General features: G+C 43.9%; 5 protein-coding genes and 1 long non-coding RNA gene across 15 annotated transcripts in view; 4 read left to right on the top strand and 2 right to left on the bottom strand.

Annotated features, from left to right (window-relative positions):
- Window positions 1-484: 484 nt before the first annotated feature.
- On the top strand, window positions 485-3,448 carry LOC143371831 (protein zwilch homolog). Its single transcript, XM_076817479.1, has 12 exons — window positions 485-740; window positions 817-874; window positions 947-1,079; window positions 1,164-1,395; window positions 1,467-1,631; window positions 1,691-1,864; window positions 1,948-2,149; window positions 2,226-2,305; window positions 2,383-2,618; window positions 2,713-2,943; window positions 3,004-3,116; window positions 3,175-3,448. Exons 1-12 carry the CDS (start codon window positions 609-611, stop codon window positions 3,243-3,245), a joined length of 1,827 nt encoding a protein of 608 aa, XP_076673594.1. The 5' UTR covers window positions 485-608; the 3' UTR covers window positions 3,246-3,448.
- On the bottom strand, window positions 788-2,073 carry LOC143371845 (uncharacterized). The gene is made up of 2 exons (XR_013086129.1): window positions 1,952-2,073; window positions 788-1,868 (listed from the first exon to the last, which is right to left on the bottom strand). It is a non-coding gene; the product is annotated as an uncharacterized LOC143371845 (long non-coding RNA).
- Window positions 3,449-3,581: 133 nt separating the features above from the next.
- On the bottom strand, window positions 3,582-7,264 carry Ceng1a (Centaurin gamma 1A). 3 transcript variants are annotated; one of them, XM_076817475.1, is made up of 13 exons: window positions 7,093-7,264; window positions 6,719-6,951; window positions 6,499-6,640; window positions 6,235-6,366; window positions 5,988-6,145; window positions 5,783-5,925; window positions 5,508-5,706; window positions 5,309-5,411; window positions 5,005-5,232; window positions 4,819-4,936; window positions 4,435-4,647; window positions 4,196-4,340; window positions 3,582-4,108 (listed from the first exon to the last, which is right to left on the bottom strand). In XM_076817475.1, the coding sequence occupies exons 1-13, from the start codon at window positions 7,262-7,264 to the stop codon at window positions 3,932-3,934; spliced, it is 2,163 nt and encodes a 720-aa protein (XP_076673590.1). In that variant the 3' UTR covers window positions 3,582-3,931. The 3 variants fall into 3 exon arrangements, with proteins under 3 accessions (XP_076673590.1, XP_076673591.1, XP_076673592.1); XM_076817476.1 differs by having other exon boundaries at window positions 5,994-6,145; XM_076817477.1 differs by lacking the exons at window positions 3,582-4,108; window positions 4,196-4,340 and having other exon boundaries at window positions 4,460-4,642.
- Window positions 7,265-8,153: 889 nt separating this feature from the next.
- Nompb (intraflagellar transport protein 88-like protein nompB) lies at window positions 8,154-12,870 on the top strand. Its single transcript, XM_076817473.1, has 15 exons — window positions 8,154-8,353; window positions 8,442-8,492; window positions 8,576-8,751; window positions 9,242-9,437; window positions 9,514-9,731; window positions 9,829-10,063; window positions 10,342-10,499; window positions 10,572-10,758; window positions 10,838-11,024; window positions 11,091-11,238; window positions 11,329-11,440; window positions 11,509-11,577; window positions 11,640-11,931; window positions 11,997-12,191; window positions 12,588-12,870. Exons 1-15 carry the CDS (start codon window positions 8,222-8,224, stop codon window positions 12,701-12,703), a joined length of 2,472 nt encoding a protein of 823 aa, XP_076673588.1. The 5' UTR covers window positions 8,154-8,221; the 3' UTR covers window positions 12,704-12,870.
- Window positions 12,871-14,064: 1,194 nt separating this feature from the next.
- On the top strand, window positions 14,065-23,872 carry LOC143371833 (hexokinase-2). 4 transcript variants are annotated; one of them, XM_076817484.1, is made up of 10 exons: window positions 14,065-14,242; window positions 18,001-18,106; window positions 20,231-20,396; window positions 20,817-21,035; window positions 21,447-21,766; window positions 21,842-21,954; window positions 22,031-22,189; window positions 22,272-22,411; window positions 22,480-22,613; window positions 22,685-23,872. In XM_076817484.1, exons 2-10 carry the CDS (start codon window positions 18,023-18,025, stop codon window positions 22,772-22,774), a joined length of 1,425 nt encoding a protein of 474 aa, XP_076673599.1. In that variant the 5' UTR covers window positions 14,065-14,242; window positions 18,001-18,022; the 3' UTR covers window positions 22,775-23,872. The 4 variants fall into 4 exon arrangements, with proteins under 4 accessions (XP_076673599.1, XP_076673600.1, XP_076673597.1 ...); XM_076817485.1 differs by lacking the exon at window positions 14,065-14,242 and adding an exon at window positions 17,511-17,892; XM_076817482.1 differs by lacking the exon at window positions 14,065-14,242 and adding an exon at window positions 17,512-17,791.
- A 985-nt stretch (window positions 23,873-24,857) lies between these two features.
- The window catches only part of Sesn (Sestrin), a 137,287-nt gene continuing 134,913 nt past the window's right edge, over window positions 24,858-27,231 (top strand). For 4 of the 5 annotated variants that reach the window (XR_013086128.1, XR_013086127.1, XM_076817467.1 and 1 more), the window contains exon 1: window positions 24,858-25,182. The gene's annotated coding sequence lies outside the window, so the exon portion shown is untranslated. The remainder of the gene's footprint in view (window positions 25,183-27,231) is intronic. The other variant, XM_076817469.1, reaches the window with a different exon arrangement.

Raw genomic sequence — 27,231 nt, 5'->3', positions numbered from 1 at the left:
GCCGTGATATTCTTTCCAGAGATTACCGCTTGCTGGATTTATGATCCATTTATTTTACAGCGCATATATATTTGTATAAGCGTAAAAACCTGAAAATCGAAGACGAGGACGGGGGTGGATCTAAGACGGAGACCTCAGTGATAGATGGCTGTGATGCGGTAACAGTACCTGATTGGTCGCACTGTAAAGCGGGGTTCGAGGCCTAGATCATATGTATTGAGCTTAAGCAAAGTCCAAAGAGCATTGAGCTCTAAACATACCTGGAGAGTGAACAGCAATGGGAAGAACTAGAGGCGACAGCAGTCCGAGAGAAATAGCAGATAAGCGGTGAACCTGTCTTTCTTCCTATTAGGAATAAATAAAAAACCTAAACCTATATTTGTATAGTTCGGGTGATCCAGGTAAAAATATATTCTTTTCATGAATCGCACTAATGGAAATGTTTAAAATTTATTCCCGCACGTGGTGTATACACATGTAAATCCGGCTTAAGTGCATTCCAGTCAAGATGCATTTTCGAACGTGAAATTTCAAAAAACGTTCGTTCGAAATTATGAATCTGAAGCGAGATCGCACGATTCATTTTAAATTATAAGCAATTACCGAAAATGGTGTATGAACTGGACACGTTACGAAAGGTTTTAGGTCCATCTATAAAAGTAAATACAATTTGCTTATCGTACGTGGCTCGAATTTTCCCGGAATACAAAGATTCGCCGTGCGTTATTTTATATAAAGAAGTACGTCACATAGTGGATTGCGTTTTCTTTTTAAAACAGTTCATATTATTCAGTATGCATTGTTTATTCTTTTCAGCAACTTACAGACTTCGTCAACGATCATTCGGAATGTGCTGACGCCGATCAAACGTCTCGTAAGGTTGCTAAGTAACACTTAAGTACATTTGTTTACAATATGTGTATGCCTTGAGAATAAATGTTTTCAGAATATGATATCACTGGTTCGCCCTTAAACTACTCATTCCATGATGATGATTTTGAGGATAGTATTATTTTCACGAAGCAAAATTGGTCGGAAAAGGAAGAGAAATATTTACCGTTAAGCAGAACAGCAGCATGGTAAAGTGATAGCAGTTACGCTAGAAACTATGTCGCTATGATAAATACAGCCAGTATAATGGTCATGCTATGAATTTATTTCAGTAATGCATTGAATGCATGTATCGAGTTTATAAATGATGCCTTCCCCCCAATATTTGCACTTTGCAATGGTAAAGATCAGAAAGAGAGTAGATTACTAGGCACGATCGTTAAAGGAGGATGGTTTACTACAATTGAAATTTGTTCAGCCGGTTTCAAGACCCTTGATGCCATTAAAGATGCTTCGTCAATTATTCAAGAGCATTTAAATGTTTTGCATGTACACGAGTACGACGTGGGTATCACGACTTTTAGTGACCATGTATTACGTGTATTCGCTTATATCATTTTCTTCTGTGCATTCAGGTTACTATATCCGCACTAAACACTTTCGATTTATTTGGAACAAAAGCAGAAATGATTAATTGGAAGGAGTTTGCAAAATGCAATTTTGAAGGAAGTTTATCTGCAGAAGTAAATGCGCATAGTCTGGCATTATATCCACCCACAAGAACCGCAAACAATGACTTGGTAGGATTACTACTTCATGCTAACAATAAATTGTGATGTACACATATTTTGTTTTTCAGATTGCCCAAGTTGTTACAGGATCGATTAATAGTCCTTTGAAAGGGTTATGGGAGCAATTGTTGTTATTGAATCAGTACTTGAATATAATAGAAGAATATAAAAGAAATATCACTTCTTGTTATACTCCGTCACCCTTAGAATTTCCACATGATTTTACAAGTCCATATAAGGAGGTATCTTAAAGCTTTTTTATTTCTTTAACATTCATAGTGCTTTAAATTATTCATAATAATAAATTTCCGGCTGTTTAAAACAGGAACACGATACTGTAAGGAAGAACTTAAATCTTTTGCTAGATGGGGATTACAGTTTTAAAAGTCCTCGTGACAGTAAACTATATGCAATGAGTTTAAATGAAGAGAATTTTGAAAATGATATAAAAATTGAACAGTATATAAAGAATCTTCCGTTTAGATATAATTTAGATTTTACAGATTTTTTATGGGAATTGCTCATCCGTAAGTGTACCTTACGCAACGCATATATCGTGATACATATGTTTGCCCATATGTAAAATTTCACTTATACTTGCAGAGAATTCGAATTATTTTGAGATGACAGAATGCATTCATACCGTACTCAAAGAAATTCTAATTAACGACCGTTTGGTGCAGGTATAACAAATACTTTTGAATCTAAATCAATTATGGTACAGGAAACTGTCTTTAATCGTGCAACTAATGTTCGACAGGTAAATTCTAAAAATCCAACGAGATTCGCTAAAATTATCTCTGGCACACATCAAAAATTAATTTCACATTTACTATCAGGTAGTTTACCGTTAGAATACGCAATAGACATAGGCTTTGAAAAAATGTGTAGCGACTACGTATATGTTCTGACGAGTGCAAGATTCAGCGAGCTGCGTGATATCCAACAGAAATTAGAGAATGTATCGTCTGGTGAATTTACAGTTGAGTCTTATAGGTACGTGTAATAGATTCATGCTGCCATCCTTTGTATTATATGATCTTTAATTGTCTATGACACGTGTATAACTTTTTTCGAATAATGTCCTCAGGAGAAAGTTAATACGCATGGCACAAATTCACGTGTGTTTGGAATTCATGTTACTATTACAAGAAAATTTAGAATGTCCAACTGACGACCTAAGATCTATATTTCTGTCCGTTTTCAAACAATATGTTTGCAAAGATTCGCCTATACAAAATTATCATGACCTACATGAAAACACGATTTACAATTTAACTGTTCCGCTTCCTACTGCAGTAATTCATACTTTGAATAAGGAGTAAGTTCGATAAATCTAACGAAGTTCGTGTACATAGCTATAAGTGTACATTGTTTTCAGAGTTCTTACCACACGGAGAATTTTACTGTCGTCTGAATCCAAGTTATCAAGACTAACGACTGTTAAATATTATAGTCGATTGCCCATATTTCCAACGAGAATATATCCGTTAGGTAAGAATCTTGTCGCACAAGTATAGTAGAATTGTAAAATTTCGTGTAATATTTGCAGACGATCCGAGTGTAACAGAGGAAGCATATTATGTTACGAGTGCTACTTGCTCGTCCAATAAATACAAATGAAATATTGAGCTAGTAAAAGTATAATTCGAAGAAGCGCAGATAAACAGATTCAAAACTGTTCCTTTGGAGCTTTAAAATAATTAAACATATGCCGAGGTAATTATATGTTTAATTCACAATCAATAAAATAATAAAAATTGTAAAAGCATTCTTCAAATACATTAAATGTATTCGCTATATAAATATAACTAGATTTATGAGTGTTTGTACTCTCAGTCATTGATAATGTACACTCCAATTTCCTATTAGACATTACTTTCACTGACCTAAAACTCGTTAAATATATATATATATATATATATATATATATATATATATATATATATATAGCATATATGCATATATATATATATATATGAATTACATTTTGAATTCCAACTACTCTTCAATGTACAAATATATATGCAAAGTATGTTATATTTATTAAAATATGTGGTGAGATTTTTTTATGTACTTTATAGCCAACGTTAAAAGGGGACACACTTGTCACACACAATGCAAATCTTTTTTAACACAGTATAGAGTGCTATTTTTTAAGAAATAGACCGTTTTGTGTTTGAAATTCATTTAACATACTTTGGTTGCTCCTCTGTGTATGAGTGTCATTAATGATAAAAGTTATATCGACTCTAAGCCAATAATCAAAGCATGGCGTCGCATGCAGTAAGTACATAACGCAAACAAGTTTAATACTGAGACGTCTCTACGTCATCTACACCAGAAACGCTAGCTTGTTCAAGTACTTCGAGAAGCTTCTGCATTTCCATAGAATCCGATGAATTGTCAAGCGTTCTTTCAAGTGCCCGTACATATGACATACACGTACGTCCTTCGTGGTCTAAATTGTGTGGATTTGCTTTATGCTGTAACGATTTAATAATGTATTGGCGTAATCGGTAATCTCCTGCAAATCTTTACACGCTATAATTTGAATAAGAATAAACACACACCCATATTAGAAGTTGTGCCATAGCTAAATTCCCGGTGGCACAAGCCAAATGGAGAGGTGTCCTTAAATCTTCCACACTGACAGACATGTTAATGTCTTCGCAACTACATCTGGCCAAGCACAATGTAAATGCTCTCATATCACCCCTACATTACATTCCATACAAAATAAAGTAAAGTTATCTAACATTTATCTATAACGATGCAACTATAGCTCCGCTTGCAATTTCAGAATATTTACCGGCAAACTGAATCAATAAGCAATTTCCCTAAAGAAATGTTTGGGTTAATTGGAGGTAGAAAGACTTTATCCTCGTATTTCCATCTGATCCACTGCTCCTTCTCTTCTCTAGGAGAATCTGAATTTGGCTTTTGCTTCCCGTTCAAACAATATTCCCAAACACTATTCGCTATGTCATTACCAAGGGCTAACATTACACTCAATTGACCTGCGCTAAAGTTAATGTCAGGGCTATTTTATGCTATAGAACAATGCATGCATAACTAAAGTATATTTATAAGAATTTATATAATTATATCCTCAAAATCCGATCGCTTATCAGCGATGCTAATTTTATAGAAATTGAGAAATTATTCTTTCAAAAGAAATAGCTATCACACTTACGACCAATCGTCTAAATCCAGTGATCTAACTTTCGATATGTGTGAACCTAGATTTCTGTGTATTCCTGAGCATTCGATGCATACTAACACACCTAGGTTTAGACTAGCCCAATCTGGATCTGAAATATAAAGAAAGTGTTAATTATACATGGTATATAAACTATGAGTGTCCAAGAAAACTACTCACTAGGTGCACCACAGTCAACGCACGCTTCATTTCCTGATACTTTATTTTTTATACAATGCATTTTAAAAGCTTCAGTTTCGTTCTTTTTATCGCCGTCACTATTCTGTAAACTTGACAAAATCTGTTGCTCTATGGCAGAGATCCAACTGTCCCTATCTTCGGCATTATTTGCTTCGAAATGCCATGTCTTATTTTCTAACGAAATAATAGAAAATTCAAAACTATCCTCTGAAAATTAAAAACATTTAAAATGTAGCCATTTCGATCGGTGTTAATCAAGTGATCGTAGTAATGCATTATTCACCTTGAGCATTGGATGATTTAGAACCCTTAGGCGTCTTTCCAGGCACTTTTACGGTTACATATTGTAATAATATTTCTTTACCATTAGTATCGTTCATATAATCCTGTACAACAAACAGTACAAGTAGACACATGTATACCTCCTAAATAAAATGTTCGATTTATCGTATTACAGAATTATATAATTGCATGCTAATTACGTGTAAGCTGGAATGATAAGTTAAACGACCATCTTCCAGTAATGTAACATATTTCTTTTTCCATTCCTTTAAAGATTTACTACTGCGTTTAAATAAGTATCCTTGTTTCACTGGTATTTCTCTACCGACACCCATTTCACCCATATTGTACTTTTCTTTCTTTGACGGGGTAAAGATATTAGATTTTCTCCTAAATTTCCTGCAACATAGAAATAAAGTGAGTCTTGTGTTTACCTCCCTCGATAGTACAGTTACTATTTAAGCGATAATTGTACCTGATAGTAGTTGGAGTTAAAATTGAGGATTTAAGATCACCGTGCTGGTTCTGCACATTATGAAAATTATCACTTATTGCTCCAGAATCATTTTGAGTAGAACTACTATGAAGAGATCGGGAATCGTCGTCTTTGTCAGATGTCTATATAAAAATCAATTTAATTGGAACACTCTCCTTTTATAAATAGCAAGATAACGACTTACATTTACTTTTGATGAATTTGTCGCTTCCATGTCTTTGGCAAGAAGCTGTACATTCTTGGCAATCATTGGAACGGGATATTTTATTTCATTGTCCGCCGTTGGCTGCCCGTTACATCGATAATGCTTTGCGGATATACGTTGTATAATTTTTTGACACACTGTAATATTCAGAATACTCTCAGAATAATCATCGAAGTCACTGAAGAATAATAGAAAGGGTACGATAAATATACATTTGAATATTTACCATCTTGAAAAACCCTCTCAACGTTTAAACCATACATAGCACATGTTTCGTAATAAGGACACCTTAGGTCGCACGCCAATTTTCGTGGTCTAACGTCTTTTATAACGCGGGGATTAGAATCATTAATTGAATCTGTAACGATGTTAAGCGGATGTAACTTAACGTTGCATTAATAATGTGAAGCATAAATTAAGAGATATTGTATGAACGCAAAGAAAAATATATATATATATATATATATATATATATATATATTTGTTTTACCTTGTACCCCTACAAGTATTTTTGGTACCTCTGACATGTTTCGAAACGAACACATTCTATTATAGAAACTGCAAACTATAGAGAAACTTTCCTCGCTCTCTAAACTAAACACGAGTAATAAAGCATCTATCCAAGCAGAAAACTGAAATGAGTGATATCTGTGTTAAATATCTTAAAGCTGAAGAAATAATTGTATAGTTTAACATATTTTCTTGTGTACTTGTGACTCTGGTACTCCACCCTCATCTCTAATTAATAGGAGATAACTCTGATCATTGATAAAGACTTCCTTTTTGAAGCGACCGCCCTCTGGAGATTCCTCGTGCATAAACGAACCAGTCAGGTATCTATGAACTAAAGCTGACTTCCCCGAGTCGGACGAACCAATGATCCCTAAATGTAATTCCGGAACATCTCTAGCCAATGTCCACTCGTGACTATTCACGAAGGAATCTATAATATACAGTTTCGACTGTTACATTCAAGGGGAACATTTTGTATGGTTATCTTAACGTAAAGAAGGAAAAGTGAAACGAAAAATAAAAGAAAATAAATATATATGAATGCTTCCAATGATTTTATTACACATAATACCTTCGATTGCGACAACATGTTCGCGGATCTGCTTTGCAATGTGTGTGTCAGATATGAGGTCTATTAAGTCGTAAATAGCATATATCGACGGATGAACGCTTTCGAAACGTTGTATTTCTTGTCTAATCGCAAGGGAATGATCGTGCCCGCTCTGCTCACTTGTCATTTTCATCAAATTACTTTAAACTACTTTACGTGATCACATTACACATACAGCCTTGAACTGCATTGTGCGCGCGTAGTCGGCGATTAAAGAATGTTTTCACATGATTCCACAAGCCGAAACTTATCTCGTTATCGCGTAACACATGTCAAATTCGAATATTTATCAACATTATAGGCTTGACGGAACAGGTTATCTGGCACTGCTGCATATAAAGTAACCCCGCCTTCTCGGGTAGCAATATGAGCGGAATCTCTTGTCAAATCGTCAACGAGTTGATCGTTAAAATTAATGTCCCTCGATCGATTCTATATAAATATATATAAATAAGGAAGTACTTGTAAAGAGAAAACATACGCGGTCGAAGTACTATTTCTCTTTTATTTTTTTTTTACGTAAAACGACTGTGAAACTTCATGTTCGCGCGACGTTATAGATCAGTCGCCTAAAAAGCGCACGACTGCTTACATTGCCAACCGATAAATGTTACGTCCCGTTGCTGAATGCAACTGCATGCAATTTGCATTTTTATGTAGGCACTACATAGCTTTCCTTTTACGTAACTTGATAGATTTTGATGATCAAAAACGACCACCGTTGTGAAAAGTAATTATTTTCTAGCGATATAGCGACCAATAGCGGTTGAATCCATATGACGTTACAAAAGTAGATGTAACTAGATAAGTGTCGTTTGTCACACACAATAAAAAATCAATTGTAATGAGTCACGCGGACTTTATTGTACACTTCCCGGGAATAGTTCTTAAGTCGTTCGTATCACTGTATAAATAAACGAGAAATAGGAGTTACAGATTTTTTGTATAGTTATATGCGGATCTATTTTGTTATCGCGTTCGTAAAATTGATCACGATTGATTACTGTGTAAATAGAAGTACATGTTGGGAGAACCCGATCTGTATACTACGCGCTCTTCTAAGCAATAAAATTTTATAGTAACATTCGCAATGACTGCACTAATAGATGATGATATTTATGATGGATATAATGACTATCCATCGGTATACAGTATTAAAGATCTCGAGCAAGATGAACTGTTTCACGAGGCTCTCAACACGAGCTACGGTAAAAGATCAATTGTAAGTGGGAATAAACAGATTATATGCTAGAAGATGGCCTTTATCAAATTCAGTGATGAAATATTTTGCTTTTCTAATTGTATGATAGTTTACACCGAAGGTACCTGGTAGCGCCATGCGTTTGGGCACATCCAGTGGAGTGAGTAAATTGATGAGCTTGTACATGTGCTTATATTTTATAGTGGTACCGTAACGCATGTAATTTTCTTTAACTTTTTTCAGTTCCATAGAAGTGGTACTGGCATACTGATGCGCCCAAATACCAGTGGACTTCGACCAATGACTGCGGTTAGAGGTGCTGGTTATACCAGTAGCAGTCGTCAAACTTTTGATCCGCTTAATATGGGTAATACTACCAAAGGACCTGCGCCGCCATTAGAAAGCGGGAAAGAAGACACGTGAGACTCTACTGATGATTAAGGGGTCATTCTGGTAATCACGCCGCAAAGTAGAATGGAAAATTTCAAAACTTGAAGTTTGAATGTGCGCAATTTTGTTAAATTTTGACTTACATGGCTAATTCTAGCACCTGCGATAGCAGTACTCATAATGATTAAGAATCAGCTTGGTTTTTTTGTTTCAGATGAGTCTGTGAACTGAAATAACTCCCACCAGGGAGGTATTTCTTTTCAAAGGCGCGATTCTGAACTCCAGATAACATTGAAAAAACACAATTAAAAGTGTCTGTGAAAAATTGTTCCGTATACATTACAAGTAGCTTAATAAATGAAAAAAAAGTTTAACATTGTTATTCAATGTATTCACTGAGAAAAAAAGCCTGAATGTTGCCGAATTTTGCGGCGTGATTACCAGAATGACCCCTTAACATTACTCGGCATACAATAAGACAAGAGTTAAAAAGGCAATATTTAATGTTTATTCGTAAAGGCCAGAAGAGAAGATAAAAGTAACCGAGAGGAAAATAATGGACCTAATAGAAAGTTCGGTACAAGGGGCATACGAAAACAATATGAGAGTTGCTCTGGAGAGAGCAAGGGAGGCTTCTTCGAGGGAACGCGCGCTTATTAGATTACAGGAGCAAGCTGGATTGAGCGACAGTCACAATGTAGACTTAACATTCGCTGTAAGGACTCGAGTCTATTTGTAATTGAATTTGAAAAGGAAATATCAAGGATATTTAATATTTAATGATTTTCCAGGTTATTTTTAACTTAGCGACTCAATACACTAATAATAATATGCTCACCGAAGCTGTAGCTACTTACCAAGCTATAACGAGAAACAGAATGTTTAGTAACAGTGCTAGACTTAAAGTGAACATGGGAAACATATATGTCAAAATGGGGCAATTGTCTCAAGCAATTAAGATGTACAGAATGGCGTTCGATCAAGCACCAGCAGCTCATAAAGATTTAAGGTAATAGGGTAGCAGAAATTGCTGATACAAATCGCTAGGGTTTTATTGTTTTATGCTCGTTATTTATACTAACGTTAACCCACTAAATGATTCGCAGAATAAAGATAATGCATAACATTGGAATGTTATTTGTGCAAATGGGTCGTTTGGAAGAAGCAGCAAATAGTTTTGAATGGGTGATGAAAGAAAGAGCTGAGTTTAAAGCAGGGTTGCATGCCGTTTTATGCCACTTTGCATTGTCTCATAGGGATAAGATGAAAAGAGCGTTTTTAGAGTTATTAGAAGTTCAGCTTAACATAGATCAGGAGGACAGATATAATAATATAAGTATTGTGAGTTGGGCGCATTTATAAATGTCACTATGTAAATTGTAAAGTGTTACTTTCACTATTGCCCGCACCCAGCAACTACATAACTGTTTGCCTTCACGCTTGAAATAATACCGAACACCGTACTTTCAACAGAAAAATGATACTTTCTTGCACAAACACGTCTATGTAGCGTCAAGAAGCTATCACTTTCTTCAATAATACTGTTTACCGAGCATAGTGCAAATACAGACGATGAACCTTTCCGTTCCTTTCTAAAATCGTACGCGCATATTTTGCAGGACGATGTTGCTTCTAATATATTAAATGAAATTTTGAAAAGTGACGAGTTATCGGAGTTGGAGAAAGGATTGAAGGCGGAAGCCGAGAAAACTATACTTTGCGCTGCGAAGCTCATAGCGCCAGTTATCGAAGATACGCTTACAGCTGGATTCGCGTGGTAAACTTTTTGAGAATTGTTTCACCGCAACTAATTATAAATCTCTCGGTTATAATCACTCTTTTCTTCAAGGTGCGTCGATACCATAAAATCTTCCGCTTATGGGCCACTGGCGGCTGACTTAGAAATAAGTAAAGCGATGGTATTTTTACATAATCGAGAAACTCAGCTGGCTATTGATACCTTGAAGATGTTCGAGAACAGAGAGAGCAAAGCCAATAGCGCAGCCGCGACCATGCTTTCGTTCATTTATTTCCTTGTAAGCGATTGCAATTACTTTTGTCGATCGCGACTTGAATACTAACAAGACGATATGATAGTTACGATTTAATTGCCAGCAAGGAGATCACGATCAAGCAGAAAGGTGCGGGGAAATCGCTCGAAGCACGGATAGTTACAATGCAGCTGCTTATGTTAATTTATCAGCTTGTGCGATTAGAAAAGGTGAATTACATATTGCTAGGGAGCTGCTCTTATGTGCCTTAGACACAGATGCTAGTCACGTGCAGGCACTTTATAATCTAGGTAATTTTCTGTTAACATACGCGGATGTACGCCAACACAAGTCATTGATTAGAGCTTATTTAATAGGGCTAGTCTATAAGAAACAAAATATGTACGAAGACGCGTTGGAATGCTTTTGGAAAGTTCGTAACATTGTTAGACACGACCCACAGACACTGTACCAAATTGGTCATTTGTATCAACTTATGAGCGACGTAGACCAAGCAGCGGAGTGGTATTATGATTGCTTCCGATGTATATTCTCATTATTTGTTATGAATTTATTTAACTATGTATAACAAAAAGTCATTCTGACACGTATCAGGTATAATCAGTTGCTTGGTATAATACCATCTGATCCCGGAGTGCTGCAAAAATTGGGTGAGATGTATGATGCTGCTGGGGATAAACAACAAGCGTATCAATTTTACAGCGACGTAAGTTGCTTGACCGTGTGTACGTTTCGATTCTTTTTATGATTTTATTAAATCTTCTATGTATACAGTCCTATAGATTCTTCCCAGCAAATTTTGAAGTAATCGATTGGCTTGGATCATATTTCATATCAATGCAGGTAAAGATTTTAATGTTTCCCCTTTACATCGGATGTGCAGCTTATGCCGTAAAATATTCAAGGTTGCTGAGAAGGCATTAGTTTACTTCAAGAAAGCAGTAGAACTTGCCCCTGACGAACCAAGGTGGAGACTACTCGTGGCTGCATGTTTGAGGCGAACCGGCCAATTTCACAAAGCTCTCGTGGAGTATCAAGATATACACAACAAGTTTCCAGAAAACATCGAGTGCCTTAAATTCTTGGTTCGTTTATGTAGCGATCTCGGGTTGAAAGAAGCGCAATTGTACGCAACGGAATTGAAACGAGCCGAGAAAGCGAGAGAGCTGAAAGACAGACAGGGATCAGCGAGACCAGGTACATCGTAGATGTATCTTCAACTGTGTCAAGTAAAAAATTGTTGTAACGACACTCTTTTACAGGATCAAGAAGAAGTAATAGCGGGACATCATCGCGAACTGGTTCTGGAATGAGTGTATTGTCGGATCACAGATCAAGCCCTACCCTCGGTAGAAGAGATAATCAAGGTTTGAGCAGCGCTGGTATCGCACGGCCGAATCGAATTTCTACAATGGAAAATTACGCAGAAGCGGCATCCGACACGAGCGATCAAACGGGTGCGTATTATCGAAGACGAGAATTTTTAAGAAAAGATCCCGTTATTAGTAGAATTCTCAAACAATACTTCTACATGATGTTGTCTTGGTGAGAATCGAACATTCGATTGAGCTAACAAAAGGTTCAGAATTGCGTAGCTTTGTTTGAAATGAGCACTAACAGGAATGATCTACAGATAATAGTTGAACTGCCCTAATGGATTGAACCGATGATAGATGGGTCTAGCTATTTTCAACAGCCTATTCTTGCTCTCTCCATACAGTAGTACCTCCCAGACTTTGCCTTCACAATTTGTTACCTAATTGCCGAAGGGTTTAAAATTCCCCGCAACGAAATCAATAATATAACATTCGTTTTCGAGTTTCCGACTAAGTGTTGTGAAATATTTTATACAGGTACTGGCTATGTAGATCCAATAGGTCCCCTACCTACGCGCCCCATGACGTCTGCTGGGAAGAGGGACGACGATTTCGGCGACGAAGAACTCGGCGACGATCTTTTACCGGAGTAACGTGAATATAGTATTTTACCACTTCCACATTCCACTTTACTATCTTTATTTATGTAACGTAAGTCGCGCGACGATTGCGATTTACCACGGATTCAATGCAAAGCTGAACACGTCTCGATATCATTGCGATTAAATGACTCAATGAATAAACGAGTAATAAAAATGTACAGTTTAACGTGTTTCTTTTCGAACGATTAAGTCAATCGCACACACAGAGTTCGCTCAACTCCTTTTGAATCGTTTGAGCCAACTACTGTCGACAGCGACGATTAACTTTGTGTCAAAGACCTTACACGCGCTGAGCCTTCTCACTCCATTAAAATCGGTAATACTTTGCACGTGGTATACTTATTGCGTGCCCGCTCGCTATATTAATACGGAAGAGGGCGAACTTATTCAAAGAACCTGGTGCCAATAATACATACGCATCGCGTTTCCATCGCGGCCCTTAAAATCGGGTTCCAGTACCCTCCCGAAGTCTGGGCGCAAATTACGCTTTCCTTAATTAATCACTTCGAAATGCAAGATGGTTGTCTACAGGATGGTGCCATACATTATCAAGCCACGAGGGTCGGGCGATTGTAACGATCTAAATTTAAACACGCCGACCAATTTAATCAAACTCCATTCAGCCTATGTAGTTTAGGAGACGGATGTTATTTTATTGCAGCCGCATTCAAACTCCATTCAGGCGACATAATGCGAGCCCGCAGGAGTATTCGGACCTGCATCTTCTGGTTCACGGGTTTACCGAATCCCTGCTTTTGTATCAATTACCTACAACTATTCCACGAGCTTCTTGGTCCTTCATCATATCTCTTTGCCTGCCCCGAATATAGGAGAAATAGAAGAGCAAGAGATACAACGGACCTGACGGAAGACGCGCGTCCCGGACAGCAAGCCCGCGATACTCGCGTTTACGCGGTTTTCGGATCGCGACCAGTGCTGTCTTTAGGCATGGGCACCCTGGGCAGTCGCCGCAAATAAAAGAAGGTCTGATTTCAAGGCCTAAGAAAATTATAGCAATAACAAGCAACGTACAAAGTATTACAAGACTCACATAATAGGTTTAATTCTATTGATCGTTAACAGTTTTATTTCCGTGGTAGGCAGGGACCCCAGTGCGTTGCTTTGCCCAGGGCCTGAAATGCTGTTAAGACGGCTCTGCTCGCGACTCAGTTCACGTGGTAGCGAATGCACGCGATATTCCAGGGACGGCGTGTGCGCGCGTATCCACGCGATAGATCAAAGCACGTCGCGGCTGTGTGCGAAATCGCGTATGCTCGTAACCGGGCCCCCGGCCTGTGTGTGGGGAAGCCGCGCACGTACACGCACCGATATGGTTTTGAAGTTGGCGAGCAGTGGGGAAAGCGGCGATCCGGAGGCACGACCAGTCGTCGCTCCTCTCAGACCGAGTACACATTTCACGGGATCTTACCCACGTGCTTGTACGTGTGCGTGCTCTGTCACGTACGTCTCGAGAAGCTCCACAGTCATTGACCGGTAACTGGACCCAGCCGAGGATAGAAGAGAATTATTGTAAGTTGGAGCGATCCCCGTTGGAGTTGGAGCGGTCGTGCGTAGAAAGTGAGCCCTGCGTTTCCCATTTACGTTGCGCCGCGACTGGGCGCCTTCCCCACGGGGACCCGTTGCCGTCCCACTCGCGACAACGGAAACGTCTTCGTCCTCCCCGAAACCGTGGTGTCATCGGTGATGTACCGCTCGCGCATTATACATTATCTGTACCCATGAGTGGCAGTTGGGAACGGCCGCAAGTGCGAGCGAGACCGACGTCCCGCGCTCCTCTGATTCAGTATGCATATGTACAGAGCGATGCGCGTAAGCACTTACGCGCGATTTTCTCAAGAATCGCTGGTCAGAGATACATAATGCGATATGTCGTCCGTGGTCACTGCCGCGCGATCATTGGTCAATCAGCCGGCTGGAAACGTTCGCGTCACTGTCCCGACTCGCGGAATTAATATATGAAGCCTATAGTTTCGGCTGTTTACATCGCTGACAAGGCCACGTGGGTCCTTGAGACGTTGCGCTGCACGTGTTGTGGTCGTCGCCAGATTAGCGTATTCTCATGCCGCACTAGGGTACACCGATCACGGCGGTATCTCAGAAATTCGGAAATAACCATTATCGCCCGTTTCGAAGTGATTACGTTTGTCAAGCATTATCATGGAAATTAATGTTGTAAAGTATCGGTTGAGAGAGTTGCTCCCTTATCGCGACGCAGCGGGCTCGATTGTAGCATCCTCGCGATCTCTTTGGAGTCGAAATCGCGCAGTCGAGCCGCGCTGTGTTTCCTCGTTTGAACGGGCACCGTCTCGCTCCCCTTCAAACCCGAGGAATCGTCAGAGAAGCTTTGACAGCCGTATCTCAGGAGACACGTGTATTGAAACGTCTCTTTATCTATACCGATATCACCAATAATTATAAACCTGGATGTTCTCGCGCATTAATCCCCCGATCATGGAATTTGAACGATATCGCCGCTAGTTGTTATCGCGGCACTGCGTCGCTCTGCGTAGTTGACGATTAATCGTCTTATTTTAAGCAGCGTTGCAATGCTTTCGCGAATTCGAGGCGGGAAGGTTGACAGAAAATTCAGCGTTTCGAGCGGAAAATGAGCCGTCCAAGCTCGAGGGAGTTCTATTCGATTAAGGTTTATTCGAGACCTTGGCGATGATGGTCTCGTAATTCACGGAAGCTCTATAATTCAAGCGGTGAAGATCATACATAACCGTGCACGCTCTTCAACGACGGGTAGTCCGTCATCGTCCGCGAGAAGCGGGCTCGGCGAGCAGGCATGAACGTTGCCGAATTTTCAGCGAACCAAACAAGGCCGCTGTTTAATATCGCCTGATGGTTATTCGTCGGTTGATTCGTCGAATACCCGCGCTATTCTATTTGCGTCAGATTTGTTAATCCGGCGGTCCGATAGCGCGCATTATAAATGAGTGGTGGATGATCGATCGCGATAGATAAAGCCGGGCATTATCTATCGTCCGTCGCTGGCCCCCAGGGCGCCAGGTTCCGAATCGGAAGCCCTCCTTTCGAATCGCGCCAGGCTCTCGACGTGGTCCGTGTGACGAGTGTGCGTAGTGCACTGTGGATTAAAATCATCACGTCAGGTCAACTGGCTGAATTATCCTGGTTGACGTTTTGCACCTTCCAATTGATTTTAATGGACTCTGATAGCTCGGAAGAATGTTCCAGTGGCATTTCGCGGTCCCCGTCACCCGCGGGATCGACCGTGAAAAGTCTTACGGCGACGCAAATTGACCGGCTCGAAGGATCAGCGATACGATCGGCTTGGGTCTACTTCCAGCCTATCCCGTGCTCGAAAACACGGCCACAATCGCATGTTTCTTTGCGCGCTCTCCGTGTCCCGGCGTTCGCGCGCAATTTGCGTCGCGCTCCCTGCAATTTGCTGGAACAATAACGCGCAATGTGTCTGTTCGTCGAGCCCCCTTCGCGGAGCGCCGTATAGAAATTACGTATTTTCGCTTCTCTGCCGTCCCTTGCGCGGTTATCCGTCGATAAACAATCATAAAGCAGGGGGGGGGGTGAACGGGAGAGAGGTAGACGGATAATAATAAAAATAATACAAGCGGAAGGAATGCCAAAGACGCGCCACGTTGCCCGGCGAATCTCGCTCGTCGAACGAGTTCTTCAACTTTTACGACCTTACTGTTCCCGCTGAAAGGAGCCTTTTTTTCCTAGATAGATAGGGAATCATTCCGTATTTTCTTGCGCATTCCTTTCCGCGGCGTTTTAAATAGCTGCTCGAGCGAATCGAATGAATTTCTCGGCTCTTCGAATTCGCAAGGTTGAATGACCGGTTCGATCGATCGGGACATTTCGGTTGGCGGTCAGCTTGTGCGCAAGACCCTGCTCGCAACGTGAGTGCACTGTATATGCGGGCATTCAATGTGCACGAGCGAGCACGCCGCTCTTTGGAGCAGGTTTTAATCGGCGACGGCAGAAATTCGCGAATGCCCCCGTGTATTCGCTCCTTTGTTCGCCGTAGCGAAGAACCCGAATGTCGCGATCCGGGAGAGTAATTACTAGTGAGCGGTGAACGCAAGGGGAATCTGATTTATTATCGTCTTGGAGCATCGGAGCCTCGTCGGCCCGCAGCGTGCCGCAAATTTCTCCGCGCTCGCAGCCTTCGTTTCTGCGACACGGGTTTTGAGGAGAGCGACACGAGTAAGTTGTATCTTGGCCAAGGTTTCGGACGCGCCGTTAAGCCGTGGGAGGAGGAACGTAACCACGTGTATCAATGAACCACGCGATAATGTTATGATAGTTGATGACCTGTAGGGCAGCGAGTGTACGCCTTTGTAATTATGTCGGTCAAGCTTGCGTAGCTGCTCGTAAGTTTTAATCGAAATCTGGAGCGTGGCTTTTCTCCTCCCCGGAGGTTGATACACTCGCCGCCCGCGATATTCTTTCTCGCCCCGGCTGGACTTAACCGGGGCTCGTTCTGCCTTTGTAAAAAATCGTCGAAAAGATCGCCCCTTCCTCGCATCGATCATTTTGGCACGTCGAAGACACAGCCCTCATTGTCGATCGGCCGTTGTCACGGCGCGCGGCTATCGGCCGATCCGAACGACCGAATGAACCGTGCGAAACGTAATCGCTCGGGCAATTATGCAGTCCGCGCGATCCCGCGGAAAGGAGAGCGTGTCGCCCCGTTCACTCGGTCGAAGAAGACTCCGATGCTATAACTCACGAGAGCTGATCTGCCGGCGTTATCGAGGCGTTATAAAATACCGTGGACTTTCAACTTTTCATTAAATAGTTGGCGGCGCGGCGTTATCGTGTCGCACCCGAGTGTCGAAAGAAAGAGTGGTAGGAGGGAAAATAAATACGCGGGAAATCCGTAAACGGGGCCGATCTCTTTAACTCGTCTTCAGTAGGTTTCTCGCGCTCGCGGTGTAACACGCGACACTCCTGCCCCGTCTCCGCCGCCTTATCGTTCGTCGCGACGAATTCATTCACGTTACGGTCCGCGAGGCGCGGTTCCTTTCATTCGCGAGAGCTCAATCGACAGATAACGTTCGCAGCGACTAGGTGAGCACGTGCCGCACGTGTAGCGCGGCGGCATTCTAAACGGCCAATTATTTCTCCGCGGACAACCGCAGCCGGGAAGTTTGCGCGCTCTAGTCTCGATCGTAATATTCCTCTGAGCTTTGACAGGTTCATCAGTCGCTGTATTTGAACCACTGTATTTTCGGGTGGCTGTAATCCGCTGACTTCACCGTTGTTATCTTATTTTCCAGAGAATCGAGAGGCCCGTAGAACATGGTCGTTCCCACAGAGCATGCCCTTCACGAGGCGATACAGGTATCGCCGCTCGTGCTTTCGGACGAAGTCAGGCGGCAGAAGGTGAGTGACACAAACAAGCAGAATTCTAGCCGCTCTCCCCGCGGTTTATCTAATCGATCCAGGGCAGCCCGACCGTGAACTTCTAGCCCTTTAACACGCAAAACAGGGGAAACACCGAGATCCATCGCGGTCACGTGCGTCGATAACGATGACGCGGGGCGATGTTGTGAAAACCGACGGGAAAACATATCCCCGCTCGCGAATGCTTTTTAACCGCGTACTGCGCACCGTCCCGCTGGCTTCGTTTGGCGAAAAATCGGATTCCCAGATAACATCCGCGGTCACCGTTTATTATCGCGCTTCTTACATAATTGATCGATCTCTGCTCGCGCAGTGACGACAACGTTGAATCATTACCGATGCAAGAAACGGCGGGCACAGAGTCCTTAACCTTGCGACATTCTCGTTAAGAGTTTACTGACACCGATCGATCGTACATAGAGACTTTCACTTTCGTTCGCGCCAATCTCCACGCGGCGATGATAACCGCGGGACTATCAACTCCGCCTGGGACCACGAGACCTTTCTTTGCTACGCGACGCGGGTTACGCAACGCTTTTGTCGTTTCTTGCGAAAAGTGTTTTCCACCCGTCGCCGACGCCTGTAGCGCGGTGCCACGAAGAGGCTCGAAGCGCTCCGCGAAGCGAATAAGAAAGAAACGGTCCAGTATCGGTAGGAAGCAAAGGAGGGCAGGAATAAAAGCGGAGACCGATTATTACGGCACGATAATTCTTTCGTAAACAACGGAGCGAGACTAGATACTAGACGCTATACTAGTTCCGGCACTATCACGGAGCTTAGTCGCAAAGTGATCGTAAGTCGCCTGCTTATCCGTGCCCCATAAGTCACAGGGTTATCACTGGGTAATTCCTTCGCTATTAAAAGTTGCAGACTGCCAAACGGCTTATCGGGAACGATACGTTTCGCGTGGCAATAGTACACTTCCAAAAAAAGCAGTCGACACTTCTATTCGTAGGCTGTTGCGAAAGCTTCGGGGGTGAAATAAAAGTCTGTTCGTAGGAGAGACCTCGCCGTGGTTCTGGTTCTCTTCCCGCCGTCCCCAGCAGCGGGCGACAAAAGTTTCGCGCGGCAAATACTTTGAACAGAGAACGTTACATCAGCCAGAAGCTGTAACGGACTGCCCACGCACTCTTTCTGCATTCGATTAGCAGGCCGCGCGGTGTCACGGCCAATTCCTCTTTTCTTTCGTTTTGCTGCGTCGTTAGGCCTCGCTCCGTCTCCTTGCGACTTTTTTCGCCGCCGATATGGAATAGACCGGCGTTACGCGGGCAGGAAGCGGCTGTAATTCATTCGCGCTATGACGATCCAATCCGCGAGGGGCAATAAATTTCTTTCTGCTTGCTCTATTCCGCGGCTTAATACCTCTTGACGCGTGCGTCACGAGCTTTTGTTTACGCGGGAGTGCAACGCTGTGTCGCGCGTATCCATGCTGGCACACGCGGGGCGCGGGACGGGCATGTCTTCGCGTTTCGATACTTCCAGCTACTTCTTGTCTTTCATATCTCGGCGGCTTTAAATATCGGTTTCCTGGATTTTCTGCGCTTCGCCTTTGCGGCGCGATCGTTCGCGTGGATGCAACCGGTTTGCCTTCGAGGAAATGATGTATCAGTATTATCCGATCGGCGGTGTGACTCTTGCGTTGCTTTCAGAGATCGCGCACGTACGACGAACCCCGCGCGATCGCGAAATCATTAGCGATCGGTATACCACCGGCATAGGAGATTGAAGGGAATCGTGTGGCGCACGGTAGGGATAATTGAACGGGCTGAACAGTCTCGGTAGCGTGGCGTTACGTAACCGGCGGCAAGCGCGATCGTTTGCACAGATTAAAGCATCTTTCCGTAAAATCGCTGTCGTCGTGGCTTTAATTGTCAGAGCGGAGCATCTTCTGGCGCGAAGGAGATGCTCCGCTCGTGGCAGGCCTATTAGAATGCCATTAGCGATCACGTAACAGGGAGCGGGGTGAACAGCGATCTCGCGGATCGCAGAAATGTTTGTCGCGGTGCTACGAAGATTTATAGACCGCGGAAGATTTTTCCCAGCGGCCGCGATAACGGCGAGGGGTGCCAGCCGATTATGTAACTCGAGCGAATGTGTTTGCAGGTGGAGCAGAAAGTGGCGAGGATCAAATTTTCGGCCGCGACCGTGAGGAAGATCGAGGATGTGTTCGTGTCCGAAATGAACAAAGGGATTCATCAGCAGCCGTCCTCGCTGCAGATGGAGAACACTTACGTTCCAGAGCTCCTCGACGGCACAGGTTATTACGACAGTCATTATCTATTCTTTTTCTTTCTGACTGTTTTTTTTTTTTATTGTAGCCTCATATAGTTTGGACGCGTGTAACGCCGGACGAATTGATAACAGGGTTTACGTGACTCGATAAGTAGCGCTCTTAAGTCGGCTATCGTATGTTCTAAGACTTGTTAAGTATCGCTGAGAAAATAAATATATTGTCTTCGAAAGCTTTTAAGCAGGGGTGGGTTCGAAGCTAATTTTTAAATACTCGAATCCCAAGGTTTGTAAGGCCTTGAAACACGTTCGAATTCTCGAAGCTCGGAACTTTGTTGGGTTTCGAGAAACCCATCCCCGCTTTCAAGTGTTTCCAATTGCGAAACTATAGCCCGCCGAGTAAAATATGTTCGGATGGAATCAGGGCTCACCATGACTGAAGGATGACAACTATTTTCAGAGGAGGGCCTGTACCTGGCGCTGGATCTCGGCGGCACGAACTTCCGGGTACTTCTGCTGGAGCTGGCCCACGGGAAGCCTGTACGGGAGGAAGTGAAAAAGTACCACATTAGCTCCGAATTGAGAGTGGGCTCGGCGATCCGTCTGTTCGACTATCTGGCTGAATGTGTCAGCGATTTCGTCATCGCGCAGGGTCTTCAGGACGTAGAGCTTCCCCTCGGTAAATTGGAATGAACGTGCATAGGCGTTGGGGGAATCACCCCCGAGACGTTTAATTGCCTCTACGTCGCGCGCTCTTCCTCCTAAACCGAAACAATCGGAATCGTTCGGGTCGAGGAGGAAGATTCCTATTTTTCAATGGGCGCCAATGGGAGCCTCGAGTACGTGAGCGTGCAACGTGCTTTAAAAGCACTTCACGCTATCAGCGCTCGAGTATCGTGTTTCACATTGATTTTACAAAATTCAAGTGGCCGATACTCGTTGCTAATCAAACATAGATTACAACATCTCGCGCGCGATCGATGGTTCTCGCAAACACGGTTGAACAATGCGAAAGGCGTGCCCGACGAGTGTACTTCTATTCGACCCTTCCAAGTCCCCGCTGCTTTTTAACGTCTCCGGTGTTTTCCAGGCTTCACCTTCTCGTTCCCAATGATCCAGCACTCCCTGGACATCGGGATACTGGTAACCTGGACGAAAACGTTCAATTGCCCCGACGCAGTGAACCAGGATGCTGTGAGATTGCTGCGGGAAGCTTTCGACCGTCGTGGCGACACCAAAGTGAAGGTCGTGGCCGTTCTGAATGATACTACGGGGACGCTGATTCAAGGATCAACGTTGGACTCGAACACAGCGATTGGGCTGATATTGGGCACCGGGAGCAACGCCTGTTACCTGGAACGAGCCGATCGGGTGGAGCATTGGGAGACCGAGAGACACGGTGAACGCGAAGTAATTCTATCTTTATGTAATTCCTCCCTGCTGGACGAAGGCCGTTGGATAACAAATTGATCGTCGATATTCAAGGTTATCATCGACATTGAATGGGGTGCGTTCGGGGATAACGGGGTCCTGGACTTCATCAAGACGGATTACGATCGGGAGAATGACGCGAACTCCCTTATCGTTAATTCATTCACGTGAGTAGCAGAAGCGCGGGCAGAAAATGTTATTCGTCGGCAGAATTCATCACACTGTGCTCTTCCAAATCGGCAGGTTTGAAAAGTACATCAGTGGAAAGTACTTGGGGGAGATTGTGCGATTGGTGCTGGCAAGGTTAACCAAAGAAGGCCTCTTGTTCAGAGGGGAACACACGCCAGGATCTCTATTGATCCCTGGCAATCTCACCACCGATCTGGTCTCTGATATCGAGCAGTAAGTAGCTTGGAGTGAACATAAACATCGAGCCGTATTCTCAGCGTGCAAAATTTTAATGTACATCGATACTGAAACGCAGAGATTCCGTGGACGGAGGTAGCAGCAACACGAAGGAAATCCTGAGGAAGTTCGGTATCTTCCCAGACGAGGATGATGCGAAGATCGTTCAATACGTTTGCGAAGTAGTGTCTAATCGCGCGGCTCTTCTTGTGTCGATATGTAAGTCCCTAAACAGCGATCCTTTAAATCAGAGGCAGCGATGGATCATTATTCAACTAATTTTGAAGGTCTGGGGGTTCTACTGAAGCGGATTGGTAAGGAATACGTAACGATCGCTGTAGATGGATCTCTCTACAAGCACCACCCTCGACTAGAGACTTGGATCAAGCAGTACATTCCACTGATAGCCCCCGAGCACAAGGTACATCGCGCGGTTTTAATATTAACAAGGTTCTCCCTTAGATAGCTAATTAATTACTCGATATTGTACAGTTCAAGATGATCCACGCGGAGGACGGAAGCGGAAAGGGCGGCGCGCTGGTGGCCGCGATCGCGCAAAGACTCAACGAAAGATTAAACTAGTACTAGCTGGAAATTGTACAAGTACGCTAGCGTATAAGAATTGTTTCATTAGTGGAGTTAAACGATCCCCACCAGATCTCTAGTTAAGCCCTTACACAGAGTGTAGAATAATTTTAACGGCCCTGTACAGTCATACCGTTTTGTGCCGATAATGTCTCATTCAAGTCATATTGTTGTTATATCGCGTTCGAGGCTCTCACATTAATCCGTTGTCTATGATTTTAAAGTCGTTGCGTACAAATTGTTATATTAATAGCGTTGTTACCATTGAGAACATTTTATTGTTATTCGCAGCAGCGATGATTCGAGGGGACCAACTCGACACGTTGCCTTTGCGCGTCTCTAAGCGATCCATCGAGATCGGATGGCAATCTTTCCTTACGATATTTACATAATATTTACTTTAACGAGAAATATCTTGAAGAAATACGATTCCCAAGGGGAATCAGCAGGGGAGCTGCTTGCGCAGCGTTCCTAGAGTTCGCGTTTCCTCGTGTACAATTGCGTATGGATGCAGAACATCCATGTTTCCTATGTAGTTCGAAATACTCATTCTGTGCGATCAGGAGTCTTGCCTTCCATCGTCGTTACGTAAGGTCAGTTGGACCTTGCACTTGTTAAAGAGCTTCTGCAAAGACACAGGGTCCGGTACATTTTCGCAGAGGGCACTGCCTTCTCTTCAAGGTAGGCCCTCGTAAAACGTGCGTTCCACGAACGCGTCGGAAGTGAACAATTCTGAACCTGAGGGGAGAACGCGAGCCTGCGCGAGCGTAACCGTGTGCCATTCTGAAAAGGAGCAGGGGCTAATCGCGCTCGGTACGATAAGAGCGAGAATTTCGCGAGTATTGTCAACGATCTGCTTGTAGTCTCGCGTTGGTGGCGAGACGGAATTGCGGCATGGACCACTGAGCGAAAAGAGAGACTGGGAGAGAGGCGAGGGGGGAGATAAAGGATACTGTCGTCGAAGGAACAGAAATCGTACAAACACACAAATATTTGTAAAATATGTTGTTATATCTTGTAAATGATCGCGAGGACGTTCGGTTTTTTGTACTAGAGGAACGAAGTTGTTATAATAAAAATTGGAACGAAAGTCGACGACTCCGAAACTACCGTAATTCATCATGGAACCTCGATGACGAGATGCAAGCACGCGCTCGCATTTTGCATTCCGCGGAGCACAAACGAATTATGAAACGCGATCTAGTATTATGGTGGTTGATCAGAAAACAGTTAAGATAAATTGAGAAGCAAGCTCTTTTTATAATACACTTACCATTTTATGAAATACTACAAATCTATTATACAATCGACCCTATTATTACTATTAATAGAGCTATGTGGTATGCAAATCAACAATTCAACGATGTTGATCCTTTCATAGGATCATACAGCTTTTTTCGGGAGATGTTACTTAGACAGGTAACGCATTCACGTACTTCTAATTATCGCTAAGTATTGGACTCTATAAGCGCTATATTATGTACATATTTGTATACTACGGGTATTCCCGTTAATAATAATAATAATAATAAAAGTTGTAGGATGCACCCACCACTGCTCGATTATCCACAACATCGTATTAGCGCTCGCGATTTAAACAAACATTTTTGTTCAACAAAATCGGGCTCATACGAAGAGCTGTCTAGTTATACGCGACGCACAACCCGTCGCGAAGTCAGTGGTGGGCAACGATTACGTAAGAAATCGAAATTATTAGACATAGACCTGGAATTTTCGTTATACGGGTTGTAACTGCTGCCCTCGCACCTCAACGACTACGGTAGTCGAAACAGCACTAGAACTCTAGCTTAGTTACGGGAGCATGAATCCTTGAAGCGATTTTTTACAAAAGCTCGCTGCGAGAGTTTCGAATATTTTGTATCGTATTTATAATCATCGGTTTTTTAGAACTTCAGCCGGGTCCTGTTATAAAACCGCCCGTCCGTATCGCGACTTGCTTTCGTCGGTCTATTGATCTTGTTGCTAGGTGGTCGGAGCGCGGCTCTTTCAAATGTGGCGTGGTGCCAGCGGATCGGCAGCAGATGGCGGCACGTGCGCAGTCGTCGTAAAGTGACAGCTCGAGGAACTGTCAGCGGTACGCGCACCGCCGCGTTTCTGCTGCAAATAAACGTTTTGCAACCCGACGAGACGACGGTCGTACCTCGCCGCGGAGTGTTCCGTTGTTTCGAGGATCGCGAGGAGATCACGGTAGACGGGTACGCCGGTGTAAAAGTCGGGAGAGCCCGCGAAACGGTGGGTGTGCACGCAAGAGGGAACGGCTTGCCGGCTCGGCCAGTCTACTGGAAGATTCCATTGTGAGTGGGCTTTCAAAAAGTTTTATCCCCGAAAGGCCAGTGTTTTCGCGGGTTCCGTCGTTCGCCCGTGGATGAAAGCCGAGCCGAAAGGTATTTAAACGTTATCTCTATCACGTAGGCTCGCACGCCGCGTGGATTAATGGTTATTCGCGAAACGCGGCCTATTAGAAAGGTTGAGGTTACAGCGGCCGCTGGGTTCAGCTGGGCTCTCAGCTGATGAACGAACGCACCGACCGGTTTACCGTGCCTCCTTCAAAAACCCTCGCCCCCCATCCTTCTATCGCCTGTTGTGCTTGCAATTGCTCCTTTCCAAGATTATCCTGCCTCTTCGCGAGCTACAGTTGTCGCAAATACCGTGCAGCTTTCTTACCGTGACCGGAGTGTCGATCCCCGATAATTCTGAGTAACCTCTTTCCCCTTAATCGTGACATTCCACCTAGTGTCTCTCATTCGTCCACCGTTCGAGCGGATCGTCTAAATCGCCTGCCGAATTCACAGTGAATCGAACATTCCGAGTCAACGGTCCAGTCTCGTTCGTATTCGACAGTGTGTCCCTATCGCTTTGGTATTTCGGTGCAATCACCTACATCGCTTCTGTATGCGTTTCTCGTTCGAGTGTGCGTTAAAAATTCTGGCAGCATCGAATCGAAATATCGATAGATGTTCGTACGAGCGATTTAACGGTGCGAGCGGCTCGGGTCCCGAATGCAGCCGGATCGATGCCGGAATCGATGTCGATGGGAAGCGTGCTAGGAAGGGAATCGGTTAAGTTCTCGTTGCGAATGGTAAAGTGGAATGTCGTTGAACTGTCAGTCGGCCGGGTTGTACTTTCGATCACCTGTAAGGCGACCGATGACCGCGTTTCTGTGAATGACTCGCCGGGTCTCTCTCCTATACTGGAAACCTCTGGCGTGTGTGTCTGTGTGTGCGCGTGTCAGTGGCATTTGAAAAGCGAGGAAAAGTGTGCGCGCGTGCGATACGAAAGCGCGTTAAATCACCGATGAAAACTGATGGCGGCGCGACACGACCGTTATTGCTCGCAAATCGCGTCGGTTTTCCGTGAAGCCTCGCTCCGAGGTCACCGCGCCCGGCTGCAGCTGAGCACCCAGCTGACGAATGGAGGCTGCGACCGGTTCGCCATCTTCCTTCCTTCTTCTTCGCCTTCTTTCTTTTCTTCTTTTTTTTAAAGGCCACCTCCTTCTTTTTCCCTTTAAATCGCCTTTCACGTGTTCCTGCCGGGCCTCCTGCCGTCCTCTTCTCCTACTCCCCCTCCCCCCTCCCGCCTCTCTCCGTTCTCCTCCACTCCTCTCCGCCGCTCACCGCCTCCACCGTCTTCTGCACCGTTTCCTCCTAGAAAATCATATTGTTCGTGGTGCACGTCGCGCGCGCGGTCGAGAACGCTCGCTCGACTTCGCCGAACCAGTTCCCCCATACCGTTTTTCTTTGTGCGTCCTCCTCGAGCCGTGTTTGAGACCCGCGCGCGACACGGTTTGCTGTCTCGAGGCGAGACATACCGCGAGTGTAACGCGCGCGTGATTTCGAGGGCGCGATCGTACGATCCTTAACCCTTAACCTCTCGAGCGCTTTAGCGCTGGATCCAGGAAGCACCGCGCTTCTTGGCGACTGTAGGGACGCGTAATTACCATATTTATATACCCATTGGTATTTAAAGACACCATCAGACACCGCAAAATTAAGTCCGAAAGCAGTACTTGGACGTTTTGAAATCGTCGACAGGAATGGCCACTTATCGCCATGGATCTATCTTTTGCGTAACTATTTCAAGGCCCGCTAGCAAAAACTGATATTGTTTTTCTGTTACCGTTCTCATCGTTCGCTCGGTAGATCCGCTCGCGTGTCGTTGCTAGTCGCGAAGTGAGAAATAATTCGTCGACAGAGAGGGGGGCGCCGGTAATGGGAGCATCCACCTTGTGCCCGTCTTAAACGCTGCGTAATGCACATGTGCGCGACGATTATATCTGCGTTAACCGCTTTAGAGGTTAAGGAGTGTTCCCGAGCAATGCCGTTTATCTCGCGGTGCATCGTCGCCGACGTGATCCCGTTCTCGTGAATTATAATATCGAAGACGCGGCCGACGTTCGGGGGCAGCGCGGTGCTTTGAATAACGAAGAGCCCGAT

The sequence above is a fragment of the Andrena cerasifolii genome, chromosome 7 (genome assembly GCF_050908995.1).
Source record: "Andrena cerasifolii isolate SP2316 chromosome 7, iyAndCera1_principal, whole genome shotgun sequence".
Lineage (NCBI taxonomy): Eukaryota > Metazoa > Arthropoda > Insecta > Hymenoptera > Andrenidae > Andrena > Andrena cerasifolii.
Note: the sequence above shows the minus strand (reverse complement) of the source record. Positions and strands in the feature narration are given on the sequence as shown.

Bases quoted from the DNA above. Each gene is read 5' to 3' on its own strand.
- LOC143371831 (XM_076817479.1), top strand. From the start codon at position 609: ATGGTGTATGAACTGGACACGTTACGAAAGGTTTTAGGTCCATCTATA. The intron at 741-816 runs GTACGTCACATA...TATTCTTTTCAG, and splicing joins GCGTTATTTTATATAAAGAA to CAACTTACAGACTTCGTCAA. The intron at 2,944-3,003 runs GTAAGTTCGATA...CATTGTTTTCAG, and splicing joins ATTCATACTTTGAATAAGGA to AGTTCTTACCACACGGAGAA.
- Ceng1a (XM_076817475.1), bottom strand. From the start codon at position 7,264: ATGAAAATGACAAGTGAGCAGAGCGGGCACGATCATTCCCTTGCGATT. The intron at 5,412-5,507 runs GTAATTAGCATG...TTTGTTGTACAG, and splicing joins CTTATCATTCCAGCTTACAC to GATTATATGAACGATACTAA. The intron at 5,233-5,308 runs GTGAATAATGCA...TTTAATTTTCAG, and splicing joins TAAATCATCCAATGCTCAAG to AGGATAGTTTTGAATTTTCT.
- Nompb (XM_076817473.1), top strand. From the start codon at position 8,222: ATGACTGCACTAATAGATGATGATATTTATGATGGATATAATGACTAT. The intron at 10,064-10,341 runs GTGAGTTGGGCG...CATATTTTGCAG, and splicing joins GATATAATAATATAAGTATT to GACGATGTTGCTTCTAATAT. The intron at 11,025-11,090 runs GTAATTTTCTGT...CTTATTTAATAG, and splicing joins GCAGGCACTTTATAATCTAG to GGCTAGTCTATAAGAAACAA.
- LOC143371833 (XM_076817484.1), top strand. From the start codon at position 18,023: ATGGTCGTTCCCACAGAGCATGCCCTTCACGAGGCGATACAGGTATCG. The intron at 21,036-21,446 runs GTAAATTGGAAT...GGTGTTTTCCAG, and splicing joins GGACGTAGAGCTTCCCCTCG to GCTTCACCTTCTCGTTCCCA. The intron at 21,955-22,030 runs GTGAGTAGCAGA...CCAAATCGGCAG, and splicing joins CTTATCGTTAATTCATTCAC to GTTTGAAAAGTACATCAGTG.